Raw genomic sequence first — 15000 nt, forward strand, 5'->3', positions numbered from 1 at the left:
TTCCCAAACACAGTGTGTCTAAACTCTGGTGTCCAAACACCCAGCGCGCCCTAGACCTTCTGTCTGAGGACAAACTAGGCTCACCTAGCCACATAATAATACACACAGGCACAAACGACCTGAGAGCACAGCAGGAAAGGGTGGCCACAGCACTGAAGGGAGTGATTGAAAAAGCTTCTTCTACTTTCCCCAACGCACAAGTGGTTATCTCCACCCTGCTACCACGAAAAGACTTCCACCCTGCTACAATACAGCGGGTAAACGCAAGCATTTCCCGTGACTGTGCCTCAAAACCAAATGTTTTTCTGGCCCACCACTCCACCCTGGACTTGAACAGCCTCTATGACCAGGTCCACCTCTACAAGGCAGCAGTGCCCACCTTTGCCCGGACTCTAAAGGACATCGCTCTCAAACGAAGCCCCAACACTTCACACAGGAGCAACAGATCAATAGACACCCCACCCAGACCAGCGAGACACCCTCCAAGACCTTCAGGACCCCCCCCTGGACCTACACACCCCCCCCCACATCAACCATGCCGACACCCAATTTAGGCCCCCTCAGATCAGACCCATGCCACTCCTGCCCACCCCATGCACCCCACCCCCGCAAAGAGGGCATCAACATGGAAGTCACACATACGCCCAGGTAGTGAGCGGGCAAACAGGCCCAACCCCCACTCTTACACTCGCCCAAGCCAACGGCATGTACCAGATGCTCAGCAGGCTCTGCTCACACTTACTGGCCTGAGGCCAAACCACACGGCCAACAACATTGGACACTTTATGGAACAAAAAGCCTTCACTATATCATCCTGGAATAACCAAGGTCTGAGGTCATCTGCCTTTGGCCTAAAGAGCAGGAACCCGGACTTCACCAAAGAAATCGGTAATGCAGACATTGTCATCCTGCAAGAAACATGGTATAGAGGAGACGGACCCACTGGTTGCCCTCTAGGTTACAGAGAGCTGGTAGTCCCATCCACCAAACTACCAGGTGTGAAACAGGGAAGGGACTCAGGGGGAATGCTAATTTGGTATAGAGCAGACCTAACTCACTCCATTAAATTAATCAAAACAGGAACATTTTACATTTGGCTAGAAATTCAAAAGGAAATTATCTTAACAGAGAAAAATGTCCTCCTGTGTGCTACCTATATCCCCCCACTAGAATCCCCATACTTTAATGAAGACAGCTTCTCCATCCTGAATGAGGAAATCAATCATTTCCAGGCCCAGGGACATGTATTAGTCTGTGGCGACCTAAATGCCAGAACTGGACAGGAACCTGACACCCTCAGCACACAGGGGGACAAACACCTACCTGGAGGTGACAGCATTCCCTCCCCCATATGCCCACCTAGGCACAACTATGACAACATAACCAACAAAAACGGGTCACAACTCCTGCAGCTCTGTCGCACGCTGGGTATGTACATAGTCAATGGTAGGCTTCGAGGGGACTCCTATGGTAGGTACACCTATAGCTCATCTCTTGGCAGTAGCACTGTAGACTACTTTATCACTGACCTCAACCCAGAGTCTCTCAGAGCGTTCACAGTCAGCCCACTGACACCCCTATCAGACCACAGCAAAATCACAGTCTACTTGAACAGAGCAATACTCAATCTTGAGGCATCAAAGCCAAAGGAACTGAGTAACATTAAGAAATGCTATAGATGGAAGGAATGCAGTTTGGAAACCTACCAAAAAACAATTAGGCAACAGCAAATTCAATCCCTTTTAGACAACTTCCTGGGTAAAACGTTCCACTGCAATAGTGAAGGTGTAAACTTGGCAGTAGAAAATCTTAACAGTATATTTGACCTCTCAGCTTCCCTATCAAATCTAAAAATCTCAAATAGAAAACCGAAGAAAATGAACAACAATGACAAATGGTTTGATAAAGAATGCAAAAATCTAAGAAATAAATTGAGAAACCTGTCCAACCAAAAACATAGAGACCCGGAAAACCTGAGTCTACGCCTTCACTATGGTGAATCACTAAAACAATACAGAAATACACTACGGAAAAAGAAGGAACAGCACGTCAGAAATCAGCTCAATGTAATTGAAGAATCCATAGACTCTAACCAATTCTGGGAAAATTGGAAAACACTAAACAAACAACAACACGAAGAATTATCTATCCAAAATGGAGATGTATGGGTAAACCACTTCTCCAATCTTTTTGGATCTATAACAAAGAATAAAGAGCAAAAACATATACATGATCAAATACAAATCCTAGAATCAACTATTAAAGACTACCAGAACCCACTGGATTCTCCAATTACCTTGAATGAGTTACAGGACAAAATAAAAACCCTCCAACCCAAAAAGGCCTGTGGTGTTGATGGTATCCTTAATGAAATGATCAAATACACAGACAACAAATTCCAATTGGCTATATTAAAACTCTTTAACATCGTCCTTAGCTCTGGCATCTTCCCCAATATTTGGAACCAAGGACTGATCACCCCAATCCACAAAAGTGGAGACAAATTTGACCCCAATAACTACCGTGGAATATGCGTCAACAGTAACCTTGGGAAAATACTCTGCATTATCATTAACAGCAGACTCGTACATTTCCTCAATGAAAACAATGTACTGAGCAAATGTCAAATTGGCTTTTTACCAAATTACCGTACAACAGACCATGTATTCACCCTACACACCCTAATTGACAACCAAACAAACCAAAACAAAGGCAAAGTCTTCTCATGCTTTGTTGATTTCAAAAAAGCCTTCGACTCAATTTGGCATGAGGGTCTGCTATACAAATTGATGGAAAGTGGTGTTGGGGGTAAAACATACGACATCATAAAATCCATGTACACAAACAACAAGTGTGCGGTTAAAATTGGCAAAAAACACACACATTTCTTCACACAGGGTCGTGGGGTGAGACAGGGATGCAGCTTAAGCCCCACCCTCTTCAACATATATATCAACGAATTGGCGCGGGCACTAGAACAGTCTGCAGCACCCGGTCTCACCCTACTAGAATCCGAAGTCAAATGTCTACTGTTTGCTGATGATCTGGTGCTTCTGTCACCAACCAAGGAGGGCCTACAGCAGCACCTAGATCTTCTGCACAGATTCTGTCAGACCTGGGCCCTGACAGTAAATCTCAGTAAGACCAAAATAATGGTGTTCCAAAAAAGGTCCAGTCGCCAGGACCACAAATTCCATCTAGACACCGTTGCCCTAGAGCACACAAAAAACTATACATACCTCGGCCTAAACATCAGCACCACAGGTAGCTTCCACAGAGCTGTGAACGATCTGAGAGACAAGGCAAGAAGGGCATTCTATGCCATCAAAAGGAACATAAATTTCAACATACCAATTAGGATCTGGCTAAAAATACTTGAATCAGTCATAGAGCCCATTGCCCTTTATGGTTGTGAGGTCTGGGGTCCGCTCACCAACCAAGATTTCACAAAATGGGACAAACACCAAATTGAGACTCTGCATGCAGAATTCTACAAAAATATCCTCCGTGTACAACGTAGAACACCAAATAATGCATGCAGAGCAGAATTAGGCCGATACCCACTAATTATCAAAATCCAGAAAAGAGCCGTTAAATTCTACAACCACCTAAAAGGAAGCGATTCCCAAACCTTCCATAACAAAGCCATCACCTACAGAGAGATGAACCTGGAGAAGAGTCCCCTAAGCAAGCTGGTCCTAGGGCTCTGTTCACAAACACAAACACACCCCACAGAGCCCCAGGACAACAGCACAATTAGACCCAACCAAATCATGAGAAAACAAAAAGATAATTACTTGACACATTGGAAAGAATTAACAAAAAAACAGAGCAAACTAGAATGCTATTTGGCCCTAAACAGAGAGTATACAGTGGCAGAATACCTGACCACTGTGACTGACCCAAACTTAAGGAAAGCTTTGACTATGTACAGACTCAGTGAGCATAGCCTTGCTATTGAGAAAGGCCGCCGTAGGCAGACATGGCTCTCAAGAGAAGACAGGCTATGTGCTCACTGCCCACAAAATGAGGTGGAAACTGAGCTGCACTTCCTAACCTCCTGCCCAATGTATGACCATATTAGAGAGACATATTTCCCTCAGATTACACAGATCCACAAAGAATTCGAAAACAAATCCAATTTTGATAAACTCCCATATCTACTGGGTGAAATTCCACAGTGTGCCATCACAGCAGCAAGATTTGTGACCTGTTGCCACAAGAAAAGGGCAACCAGTGAAGAACAAACACCATTGTAAATACAACCCATATTTATGTTTATTTATTTTAACTTGTGTGCTTTAACCATTTGTACATTGTTACAACACTGCATATATATAGTATGACATTTGTCATGTCTTTATTGTTTTGAAACTTCTGTATGTGTAATGTTTACTGTTAATTTTTATTGTTTATTTCACTTTTGTATATTATCTACCTCACTTGCTTTGGCAATGTTAACACATGTTTCCCATGCCAATAAAGCCCCTTGAATTGAATTGAATTGAATTGAGAGAGAGAGAGAGAAAGAAATAGAAAGAGAGAGGGATAGAGAGAGGGAGAGAGAGAGAGAGGGAGAGGGATAGAGAGAGAGAGAGAGAGAGAGAGAGAGAGAGAGAGAGAGAGAGAGAGAGAGAGAGAGAGAGAGAGAGAGAGAGAGAGAGAGAGAGAGAGAGAGAGAGAGAAAGAGAGAAAGAGAGAGAAGGATGAAGAGAGGGATGGAGTAGGGATAAAGAGAGAGGGATGGAGAGCGGGAGAGAGAGAAAGATGGAGAGAGGGAGAGAGAGGGGGAGAGTGAGAGAGAGGGATGGAAAAAGAGAGCAAGAGAGAGAAAGAGAGAGAGAGAGAGAGAGAGAGAGAGAGAGAGAGAGAGAGAGAGAGAGAGAGAGAGAGAGAGAGAGAGAGAGAGAGAGAGAAAGAGAGAGATAGAAAGAGAGAGAAGGATGAAGAGAGGGATGGAGAGAGGGATAAAGAGAGAGGGATGGAGAGAGGGAGAGGGGGATGGAGAGATGAAGAGAGAGAAAGATGGAGAGAGGGAGAAAGAAAGAGGGATGGAGAGAGGGAGAGTGAGAGAGAGAGAAAGAAAAGAGAGAGACAGAGGGTAGGAGGGAGATAACAGAGAGAGAGAGAGAGAGAGAGGGAGAGGGTAGGGAGAGAGAGAGAGAGAGAGAGAGAGAGAGAGAGAGAGAGAGAGAGAGAGAGAGAGAGAGAGAGAGAGAGGTAGAGAGGGAGAGAGAGAGAGAGAGAGAGAGAGAGAGAGAGAGAGAGAGAGAGAGAGAGAGAGAGAGAGAGAGAGAGAGAGAGAGAGAGAGAGATCCACAAAGAAGAGAGAGAGAGAGAGAGGTCACGATCAGATGAGCTCCTGCATTTTTCAGCATTTTCTTTAAAAAAGATACATTTAGAGTTAGATAAACTTGGATTTTTTGTCAGGAACACATACAGGATGCTACCCTCTACAACATAACCCTCACTTCAAATCAAAACTCAAAACCTACAACCTGATTTTGGACGGAATTACGGAAACACCTGAAAAGTTCACAAATACCAAGGATTAATTATTTTATACAGCAAATTCTCTGGAAAACAACAGAAACCTGAAAACACCACCCAACCTGGAACTGAGTGAGTAATGTTTAGTCTGAAACTATATTCTATTTCCAAAAGCCAAGAAGAATAATACATGACATTACTTTATAAGGACTGAATAGTAACATAATTCTGCCAAGCTTGATACAGCTTCAACTAGCACTTAAGTGTCAAGTGAGAGGTGTCAAAGCCCATTAGCCCAACAATGGCAGGAGAGTCGAATAGTCTACCCCAACCAAATGGAGAGGCCTTAGAAGCTGCCTCCCGCTGTTCAGAGGTAATTAAAATACAGTACCCTGTCATTGTAAAGAATGATAAGGCAAGAAAAGATCACAAAATGAAGCTCCTTATGGAAAATCAAGAGACACTTTTAGCTGACTATTACAAAAATGGGAACATCAGCAACCTTATCTTCTACACAAACCATCCAGTGGCATGGCACAGTGCTATATTAGCACACTACCCCTTTGTTAAGAGAGGGGGGATTAACGAGGGGTGGAAACTCAGGATACTTGACAACGAGGAATCTGAGTCAGCTAATATAAATCTATATAAGTCTGGAACAGTATTGGTACAGGGCAATCACAAACAGTTTCAGCTGGACTTTCACCTAATCAAAGAATTAGCCCAGCAGGAGAAGCTCTCCCTTGATAAAGATACCCCCACCCCAAGCGGGTCAGACCAGACGTCTTCATCATATAACCACACAGACGAGCAACCCTCAGCAGACAGTCAACCTCCCAGTACAGAGTACTTCTCCCTCATTGAAATGAAGGATAAATTCACCCAGCTGGAGGTAAGGCAGGTGGAGCTGGAACAGCAGGTGATCACACTCCAGTCAGCACAGACCCAGACAACAGTCCAGCACAACAACACCCCCTTAACCAGACCTGGAGAGCTGGAGGTGGAGAAAGACATACCTGCACTATGGACAGTGGTGAGACAACATCAACAGGAGAAAGAGCAGGAACAGGAGAAGAACAGAGCACTAGAGGAGAGGATCAGACTACAGGAGGAGAGGGAGAGGGGGATGGAGGAGAGGATCAGGCTACAGGAGGAGAGGGAGAAGGGGATGGAGGAGAGGATCAAACTGCAGGAGGAGAGGGAGAGGGGGATGGAGGAGAGGATCAGACTACAGGAGGAGAGGGAGAGGGGGATGGAGGAGAGGATCAGACTGCTGGAGGAGAGGTTGAGGGGTATGGCATGTGACAGAGAACAACCCACTAGGGAGGTGGTCATCCCCACAGAGACGCCAGCAGAACAGCCCACCTCAGCACCCGACAAAAGTCTCGACACCACAGCAGAACAGTCCACACCAGACCCTGACCATAGAGTCGACATCACAGCAGAACAGACAAAAGAAAAACCCCAAGCCCAGCAGCTCTCACTCCCTCTGAGCACCCCCCCTGTCAGCCACCCTGATAGCCCTCCTGACAACCCCCCCACACCCACTGAGGACAAACACAAGACACAGATTTTTCTCCTCATGGACTCAAATGGGAAATATATAGAAGAAAAAAAACTTTTTCCCAAACACAGTGTGTCTAAACTCTGGTGTCCAAACACCCAGCGCGCCCTAGACCTTCTGTCTGAGGACAAACTAGGCTCACCTAGCCACATAATAATACACACAGGCACAAACGACCTGAGAGCACAGCAGGAAAGGGTGGCCACAGCACTGAAGGGAGTGATTGAAAAAGCTTCTTCTACTTTCCCCAACGCACAAGTGGTTATCTCCACCCTGCTACCACAAAAAGACTTCCACCCTGCTACAATACAGCGGGTAAACGCAAGCATTTCCCGTGACTGTGCCTCAAAACCAAATGTTTTTCTGGCCCACCACTCCACCCTGGACTTGAACAGCCTCTATGACCAGGTCCACCTCTACAAGGCAGCAGTGCCCACCTTTGCCCGGACTCTAAAGGACATCGCTCTCAAACGAAGCCCCAACACTTCACACAGGAGCAACAGATCAATAGACACCCCACCCAGACCAGCGAGACACCCTCCAAGACCTCCAGGACCCCCCCCTGGACCTACACACCCCCCCCCACATCAACCATGCCGACACCCAATTTAGGCCCCCTCAGATCAGACCCATGCCACTCCTGCCCACCCCATGCACCCCACCCCCGCAAAGAGGGCATCAACATGGAAGTCACACATACGCCCAGGTAGTGAGCGGGCAAACAGGCCCAACCCCCACTCTTACACTCGCCCAAGCCAACGGCATGTACCAGATGCTCAGCAGGCTCTGCTCACACTTACTGGCCTGAGGCCAAACCACACGGCCAACAACATTGGACACTTTATGGAACAAAAAGCCTTCACTATATCATCCTGGAATAACCAAGGTCTGAGGTCATCTGCCTTTGGCCTAAAGAGCAGGAACCCGGACTTCACCAAAGAAATCGGTAATGCAGACATTGTCATCCTGCAAGAAACATGGTATAGAGGAGACGGACCCACTGGTTGCCCTCTAGGTTACAGAGAGCTGGTAGTCCCATCCACCAAACTACCAGGTGTGAAACAGGGAAGGGACTCAGGGGGAATGCTAATTTGGTATAGAGCAGACCTAACTCACTCCATTAAATTAATCAAAACAGGAACATTTTACATTTGGCTAGAAATTCAAAAGGAAATGATCTTAACAGAGAAAAATGTCCTCCTGTGTGCTACCTATATCCCCCCACTAGAATCCCCATACTTTAATGAAGACAGCTTCTCCATCCTGAATGAGGAAATCAATCATTTCCAGGCCCAGGGACATGTATTAGTCTGTGGCGACCTAAATGCCAGAACTGGACAGGAACCTGACACCCTCAGCACACAGGGGGACAAACACCTACCTGGAGGTGACAGCATTCCCTCCCCCATATGCCCACCTAGGCACAACTATGACAACATAACCAACAAAAACGGGTCACAACTCCTGCAGCTCTGTCGCACGCTGGGTATGTACATAGTCAATGGTAGGCTTCGAGGGGACTCCTATGGTAGGTACACCTATAGCTCATCTCTTGGCAGTAGCACTGTAGACTACTTTATCACTGACCTCAACCCAGAGTCTCTCAGAGCGTTCACAGTCAGCCCACTGACACCCCTATCAGACCACAGCAAAATCACAGTCTACTTGAACAGAGCAATACTCAATCATGAGGCATCAAAGCCAAAGGAACTGAGTAACATTAAGAAATGCTATAGATGGAAGGAATGCAGTTTGGAAACCTACCAAAAAACAATTAGGCAACAGCAAATTCAATCCCTTTTAGACAACTTCCTGGGTAAAACGTTCCACTGCAATAGTGAAGGTGTAAACTTGGCAGTAGAAAATCTTAACAGTATATTTGACCTCTCAGCTTCCCTATCAAATCTAAAAATCTCAAATAGAAAACCGAAGAAAATGAACAACAATGACAAATGGTTTGATAAAGAATGCAAAAATCTAAGAAATAAATTGAGAAACCTGTCCAACCAAAAACATAGAGACCCGGAAAACCTGAGTCTACGCCTTCACTATGGTGAATCACTAAAACAATACAGAAATACACTACGGAAAAAGAAGGAACAGCACGTCAGAAATCAGCTCAATGTAATTGAAGAATCCATAGACTCTAACCAATTCTGGGAAAATTGGAAAACACTAAACAAACAACAACACGAAGAATTATCTATCCAAAATGGAGATGTATGGGTAAACCACTTCTCCAATCTTTTTGGATCTATAACAAAGAATAAAGAGCAAAAACATATACATGATCAAATACAAATCCTAGAATCAACTATTAAAGACTACCAGAACCCACTGGATTCTCCAATTACCTTGAATGAGTTACAGGACAAAATAAAAACCCTCCAACCCAAAAAGGCCTGTGGTGTTGATGGTATCCTTAATGAAATGATCAAATACACAGACAACAAATTCCAATTGGCTATATTAAAACTCTTTAACATCGTCCTTAGCTCTGGCATCTTCCCCAATATTTGGAACCAAGGACTGATCACCCCAATCCACAAAAGTGGAGACAAATTTGACCCCAATAACTACCGTGGAATATGCGTCAACAGTAACCTTGGGAAAATACTCTGCATTATCATTAACAGCAGACTCGTACATTTCCTCAATGAAAACAATGTACTGAGCAAATGTCAAATTGGCTTTTTACCAAATTACCGTACAACAGACCATGTATTCACCCTACACACCCTAATTGACAACCAAACAAACCAAAACAAAGGCAAAGTCTTCTCATGCTTTGTTGATTTCAAAAAAGCCTTCGACTCAATTTGGCATGAGGGTCTGCTATACAAATTGATGGAAAGTGGTGTTGGGGGTAAAACATACGACATCATAAAATCCATGTACACAAACAACAAGTGTGCGGTTAAAATTGGCAAAAAACACACACATTTCTTCACACAGGGTCGTGGGGTGAGACAGGGATGCAGCTTAAGCCCCACCCTCTTCAACATATATATCAACGAATTGGCGCGGGCACTAGAACAGTCTGCAGCACCCGGTCTCACCCTACTAGAATCCGAAGTCAAATGTCTACTGTTTGCTGATGATCTGGTGCTTCTGTCACCAACCAAGGAGGGCCTACAGCAGCACCTAGATCTTCTGCACAGATTCTGTCAGACCTGGGCCCTGACAGTAAATCTCAGTAAGACCAAAATAATGGTGTTCCAAAAAAGGTCCAGTCGCCAGGACCACAAATTCCATCTAGACACCGTTGCCCTAGAGCACACAAAAAACTATACATACCTCGGCCTAAACATCAGCACCACAGGTAGCTTCCACAGAGCTGTGAACGATCTGAGAGACAAGGCAAGAAGGGCATTCTATGCCATCAAAAGGAACATAAATTTCAACATACCAATTAGGATCTGGCTAAAAATACTTGAATCAGTCATAGAGCCCATTGCCCTTTATGGTTGTGAGGTCTGGGGTCCGCTCACCAACCAAGATTTCACAAAATGGGACAAACACCAAATTGAGACTCTGCATGCAGAATTCTACAAAAATATCCTCCGTGTACAACGTAGAACACCAAATAATGCATGCAGAGCAGAATTAGGCCGATACCCACTAATTATCAAAATCCAGAAAAGAGCCGTTAAATTCTACAACCACCTAAAAGGAAGCGATTCCCAAACCTTCCATAACAAAGCCATCACCTACAGAGAGATGAACCTGGAGAAGAGTCCCCTAAGCAAGCTGGTCCTAGGGCTCTGTTCACAAACACAAACACACCCCACAGAGCCCCAGGACAACAGCACAATTAGACCCAACCAAATCATGAGAAAACAAAAAGATAATTACTTGACACATTGGAAAGAATTAACAAAAAAACAGAGCAAACTAGAATGCTATTTGGCCCTAAACAGAGAGTATACAGTGGCAGAATACCTGACCACTGTGACTGACCCAAACTTAAGGAAAGCTTTGACTATGTACAGACTCAGTGAGCATAGCCTTGCTATTGAGAAAGGCCGCCGTAGGCAGACATGGCTCTCAAGAGAAGACAGGCTATGTGCTCACTGCCCACAAAATGAGGTGGAAACTGAGCTGCACTTCCTAACCTCCTGCCCAATGTATGACCATATTAGAGAGACATATTTCCCTCAGATTACACAGATCCACAAAGAATTCGAAAACAAATCCAATTTTGATAAACTCCCATATCTACTGGGTGAAATTCCACAGTGTGCCATCACAGCAGCAAGATTTGTGACCTGTTGCCACAAGAAAAGGGCAACCAGTGAAGAACAAACACCATTGTAAATACAACCCATATTTATGTTTATTTATTTTAACTTGTGTGCTTTAACCATTTGTACATTGTTACAACACTGCATATATATAGTATGACATTTGTCATGTCTTTATTGTTTTGAAACTTCTGTATGTGTAATGTTTACTGTTAATTTTTATTGTTTATTTCACTTTTGTATATTATCTACCTCACTTGCTTTGGCAATGTTAACACATGTTTCCCATGCCAATAAAGCCCCTTGAATTGAATTGAATTGAATTGAGAGAGAGAGAGAGAAAGAAATAGAAAGAGAGAGGGATAGAGAGAGGGAGAGAGAGAGAGAGGGAGAGGGATAGAGAGAGAGAGAGAGAGAGAGAGAGAGAGAGAGAGAGAGAGAGAGAGAGAGAGAGAGAGAGAGAGAAAGAGAGAAAGAGAGAAAGAGAGAGAAGGATGAAGAGAGGGATGGAGAGAGGGATAAAGAGAGAGGGATGGAGAGCGGGAGAGAGAGAAAGATGGAGAGAGGGAGAGAGAGGGGGAGAGTGAGAGAGAGGGATGGAAAAAGAGAGCAAGAGAGAGAAAGAGAGAGAGAGAGAGAGAGAGAGAGAGAGAGAGAGAGAGAGAGAGAGAGAGAGAGAGAGAGAGAGAGAGAGAGAGAGAGAGAGAGAGAGAGAGAGAGAAAGAGAGAGATAGAAAGAGAGAGAAGGATGAAGAGAGGGATGGAGAGAGGGATAAAGAGAGAGGGATGGAGAGAGGGAGAGAGGGATGGAGAGATGAAGAGAGAGAAAGATGGAGAGAGGGAGAAAGAAAGAGGGATGGAGAGAGGGAGAGTGAGAGAGAGAGAAAGAAAAGAGAGAGACAGAGGGTAGGAGGGAGATAACAGAGAGAGAGAGAGAGAGAGAGAGGGAGAGGGTAGGGATAGAGAGAGAGAGAGAGAGAGAGAGAGAGAGAGAGAGAGAGAGAGAGAGAGAGAGAGAGAGAGAGAGAGAGAGAGAGAGAGAGAGAGAGAGAGAGAGAGAGAGAGAGAGAGAGAGAGAGAGAGAGAGAGAGAGAGAAAGAGAGAGATAGAAAGAGAGAGAAGGATGAAGAGAGGGATGGAGAGAGGGATAAAGAGAGAGGGATGGAGAGAGGGAGAGAGGGATGGAGAGATGAAGAGAGAGAAAGATGGAGAGAGGGAGAAAGAAAGAGGGATGGAGAGAGGGAGAGTGAGAGAGAGAGAAAGAAAAGAGAGAGACAGAGGGTAGGAGGGAGATAACAGAGAGAGAGAGAGAGAGAGAGAGGGAGAGGGTAGGGATAGAGAGAGAGAGAGAGAGAGAGAGAGAGAGAGAGAGAGAGAGAGAGAGAGAGAGAGAGAGAGAGAGAGAGAGAGAGAGAGAGAGAGAGAGAGGGTAGGAGGGACATAACAGAGAGAGAGAGAGAGAGAGAGAGGGTGAAAGAGGGAGAGACACACACAAGAACGACAACCTCACCCCATTTAAGACCAAATATAACATCATGCCCCATGAGTCTGGTCTTCAAGCTTTATAGTTCCTCCTAAACACTCCTAACATGTTTTTTTGACAGTGAAGTCAAAATTATTTACCTCAACCCAACTTATAAAACCCTTTACCCCTCACCTCTAAACCACCGTTCCTGATCCCTCACCCCTGACCTCTCACCTGGGCAGAGAAGCCACAGAAGAAGCCGAACCAGAAGTGCACCATGGTGAAGGCAAAGTTCTTGTAGAAGAAGTAGCAGAGGAAGCGACACATGCGGAGGTAGGACCAGCGTCCGTGGACCAGCAGCAGGCGCTGGAGGAAGCGGAACTGGGAGAAGGAGTAGTCAGATGCCAGCACTGCCTGGATGCCCTCTTGACCACTGATGCCCACTCCTATATGAGCCGCTGGGAGGGGGGGAGAAATACAGACACTTCATATAGGATATAGGAGAGGAGACAAGGACAGGGAGTAACTGTAGAGAATTGAAAAGTGTAATTATCAGGGGTGTTAGTGCTGGGCTGGCACAGAAGCCTGCTATGCTCTTCCCTCAGATTCAGGTTTGGTAACCAGTCAACAAGTTGAGTAATCGCTCACAGGTTGAGTAATGTCCAGAAAACAGGATGTGAAACCACATGGACCTCTCCTCCCTCAGAGGCCTCCTCTTCTGCTTTTCATACACACACACACTCACACACTTGTATGCGTGCACACAAACACACACACACGTGCATGCATGCACACACACATACATACACACAATTGTGAAAGGCATGGTGAGGCGTGAGAAAAGAGGACGTAAGGAGAGAGAACTACACACAAACAAATACAGTGGGGATTCTGGGGACTTTCCATGACCTTACAAATAGACTGTGCTGCCAGAGCACTTTGCTTCAATATATCTCCTCGTTCCCCTTATCTCTCAATTCTTCCCATCTCTACCCATCTCTGTCATCTTTGCCAAGCACTTCTGTCACTCTCCCTTCCTCCAACCCTCCTCCTCCATACCTCTCTCTCTCTAACTTACTCTTGATCATGCTAACATCGTTAGCCCCGTCTCCTATGGCCAGGGTGACAGCTTTCTTGTGTTTCTTGATGAGCTCCACCACCAGGGCTTTCTGTAGAGGAGTGACCCTGCAGCAGATCACTGCTCTACAGACACACGCTGTTGACACAAACTCCCCCTCCATATCAGCCTCCAACGCATGGGCCTGACACAGAGAGAGAGAGAGAGAGAGAGAGAGAGAGAGAGAGAGGAGGGAGGGAGGGAGGGAGGGAGGGAGGGAGGGAGGGAGGGTAAGGGAGGGAGGGAGGGAGGGAGGGAGGGAGGGAGGGAGGGAGGGAGGGAGGGAGGGAGGGAGGGAGGGAGGGTAAGGGAAGGAGGGAGGGTAAGGGAAGGAGGGAGGGAGGGAGGGTAAGGGAAGGAGGGAGGGAGGGAGGGTAAGGGAAGGAGGGAGGGTAAGGGAAGGAGGGAGGGAGGGAGGGAGGGAGGGAGGGAGGGAGGGAGGGAGGGAGGGAGGGAGGGAGGGTAAGGGAAGGAGAACTTGTTTGGATATTTTAGATTTGTTATGAGCGCCATGTTGACATGTTTTCTATTGCACAAGTAGTGTGTCCAGTGTCGTGGTGTTTGTATATCTAATGAGTTATATATCCCCTAGATTACTAAGGCAGCTGTTTTGAAGCCACCGCGCCTCCATCTTGGCTCTCCCTCACCAGTGTAAAACACATTTAGGAAGGTAAAGAAATGCATTTATTAATTTCTACATTTGTTTTTGTCATTTTTATTCTATTACAGACACCTTAATGCAGACTTTTAAATGATATTATGTGAGCTAAACATAAAAAAGACATATATAAAAACAAGTATAATTTTTTTCAAGTACTAATTTTACTGTCCCCACGACAACAAAAACACTTAAATACATGTAATTTAACCCTGAAAAAATTTACAACTTTAATTTTGTCCATTTAATTGAAATACTGTACAATTCCATTCATTCCAATGGAGGACTGCTCCTTCTGGGCAGTGCCAGTATGGCTGACCAGTGGCATCAAAGCCTCTCGTTGGCCATTACATAGCAACAGCAATACAGGGCTTAAATACATCATTGGTGTGAGTGTGTGTGTCGTCTCACCAGGCTATGTCCGTTGATGACGAGGGCGAACTCTCCAGATATGGAGTCTAG

General features: G+C 45.4%; 1 protein-coding gene across 2 annotated transcripts in view; it reads right to left on the reverse strand.

Annotated features, from left to right (window-relative positions):
- LOC139572756 (phospholipid-transporting ATPase ID-like) overlaps positions 1 to 15000 on the reverse strand; it is a 110669-nt gene that overhangs the window by 16130 nt on the left and 79539 nt on the right. For both annotated transcript variants that reach the window (XM_071395508.1, XM_071395507.1), the window contains 3 exons: positions 14950 to 15000; positions 13842 to 14025; positions 12998 to 13221 (listed from right to left, as the gene is read on the reverse strand). The exon at positions 14950 to 15000 is cut by the window's right edge and continues 214 nt beyond it. In XM_071395508.1, coding sequence (XP_071251609.1) covers positions 12998 to 13221; positions 13842 to 14025; positions 14950 to 15000 — 459 coding nt within the window. The remainder of the gene's footprint in view (positions 1 to 12997; positions 13222 to 13841; positions 14026 to 14949) is intronic.

Source organism: Salvelinus alpinus, chromosome 4 (assembly GCF_045679555.1).
Source record: "Salvelinus alpinus chromosome 4, SLU_Salpinus.1, whole genome shotgun sequence".
In the NCBI taxonomy this organism is placed as follows: Eukaryota; Metazoa; Chordata; class Actinopteri; order Salmoniformes; family Salmonidae; genus Salvelinus; species Salvelinus alpinus.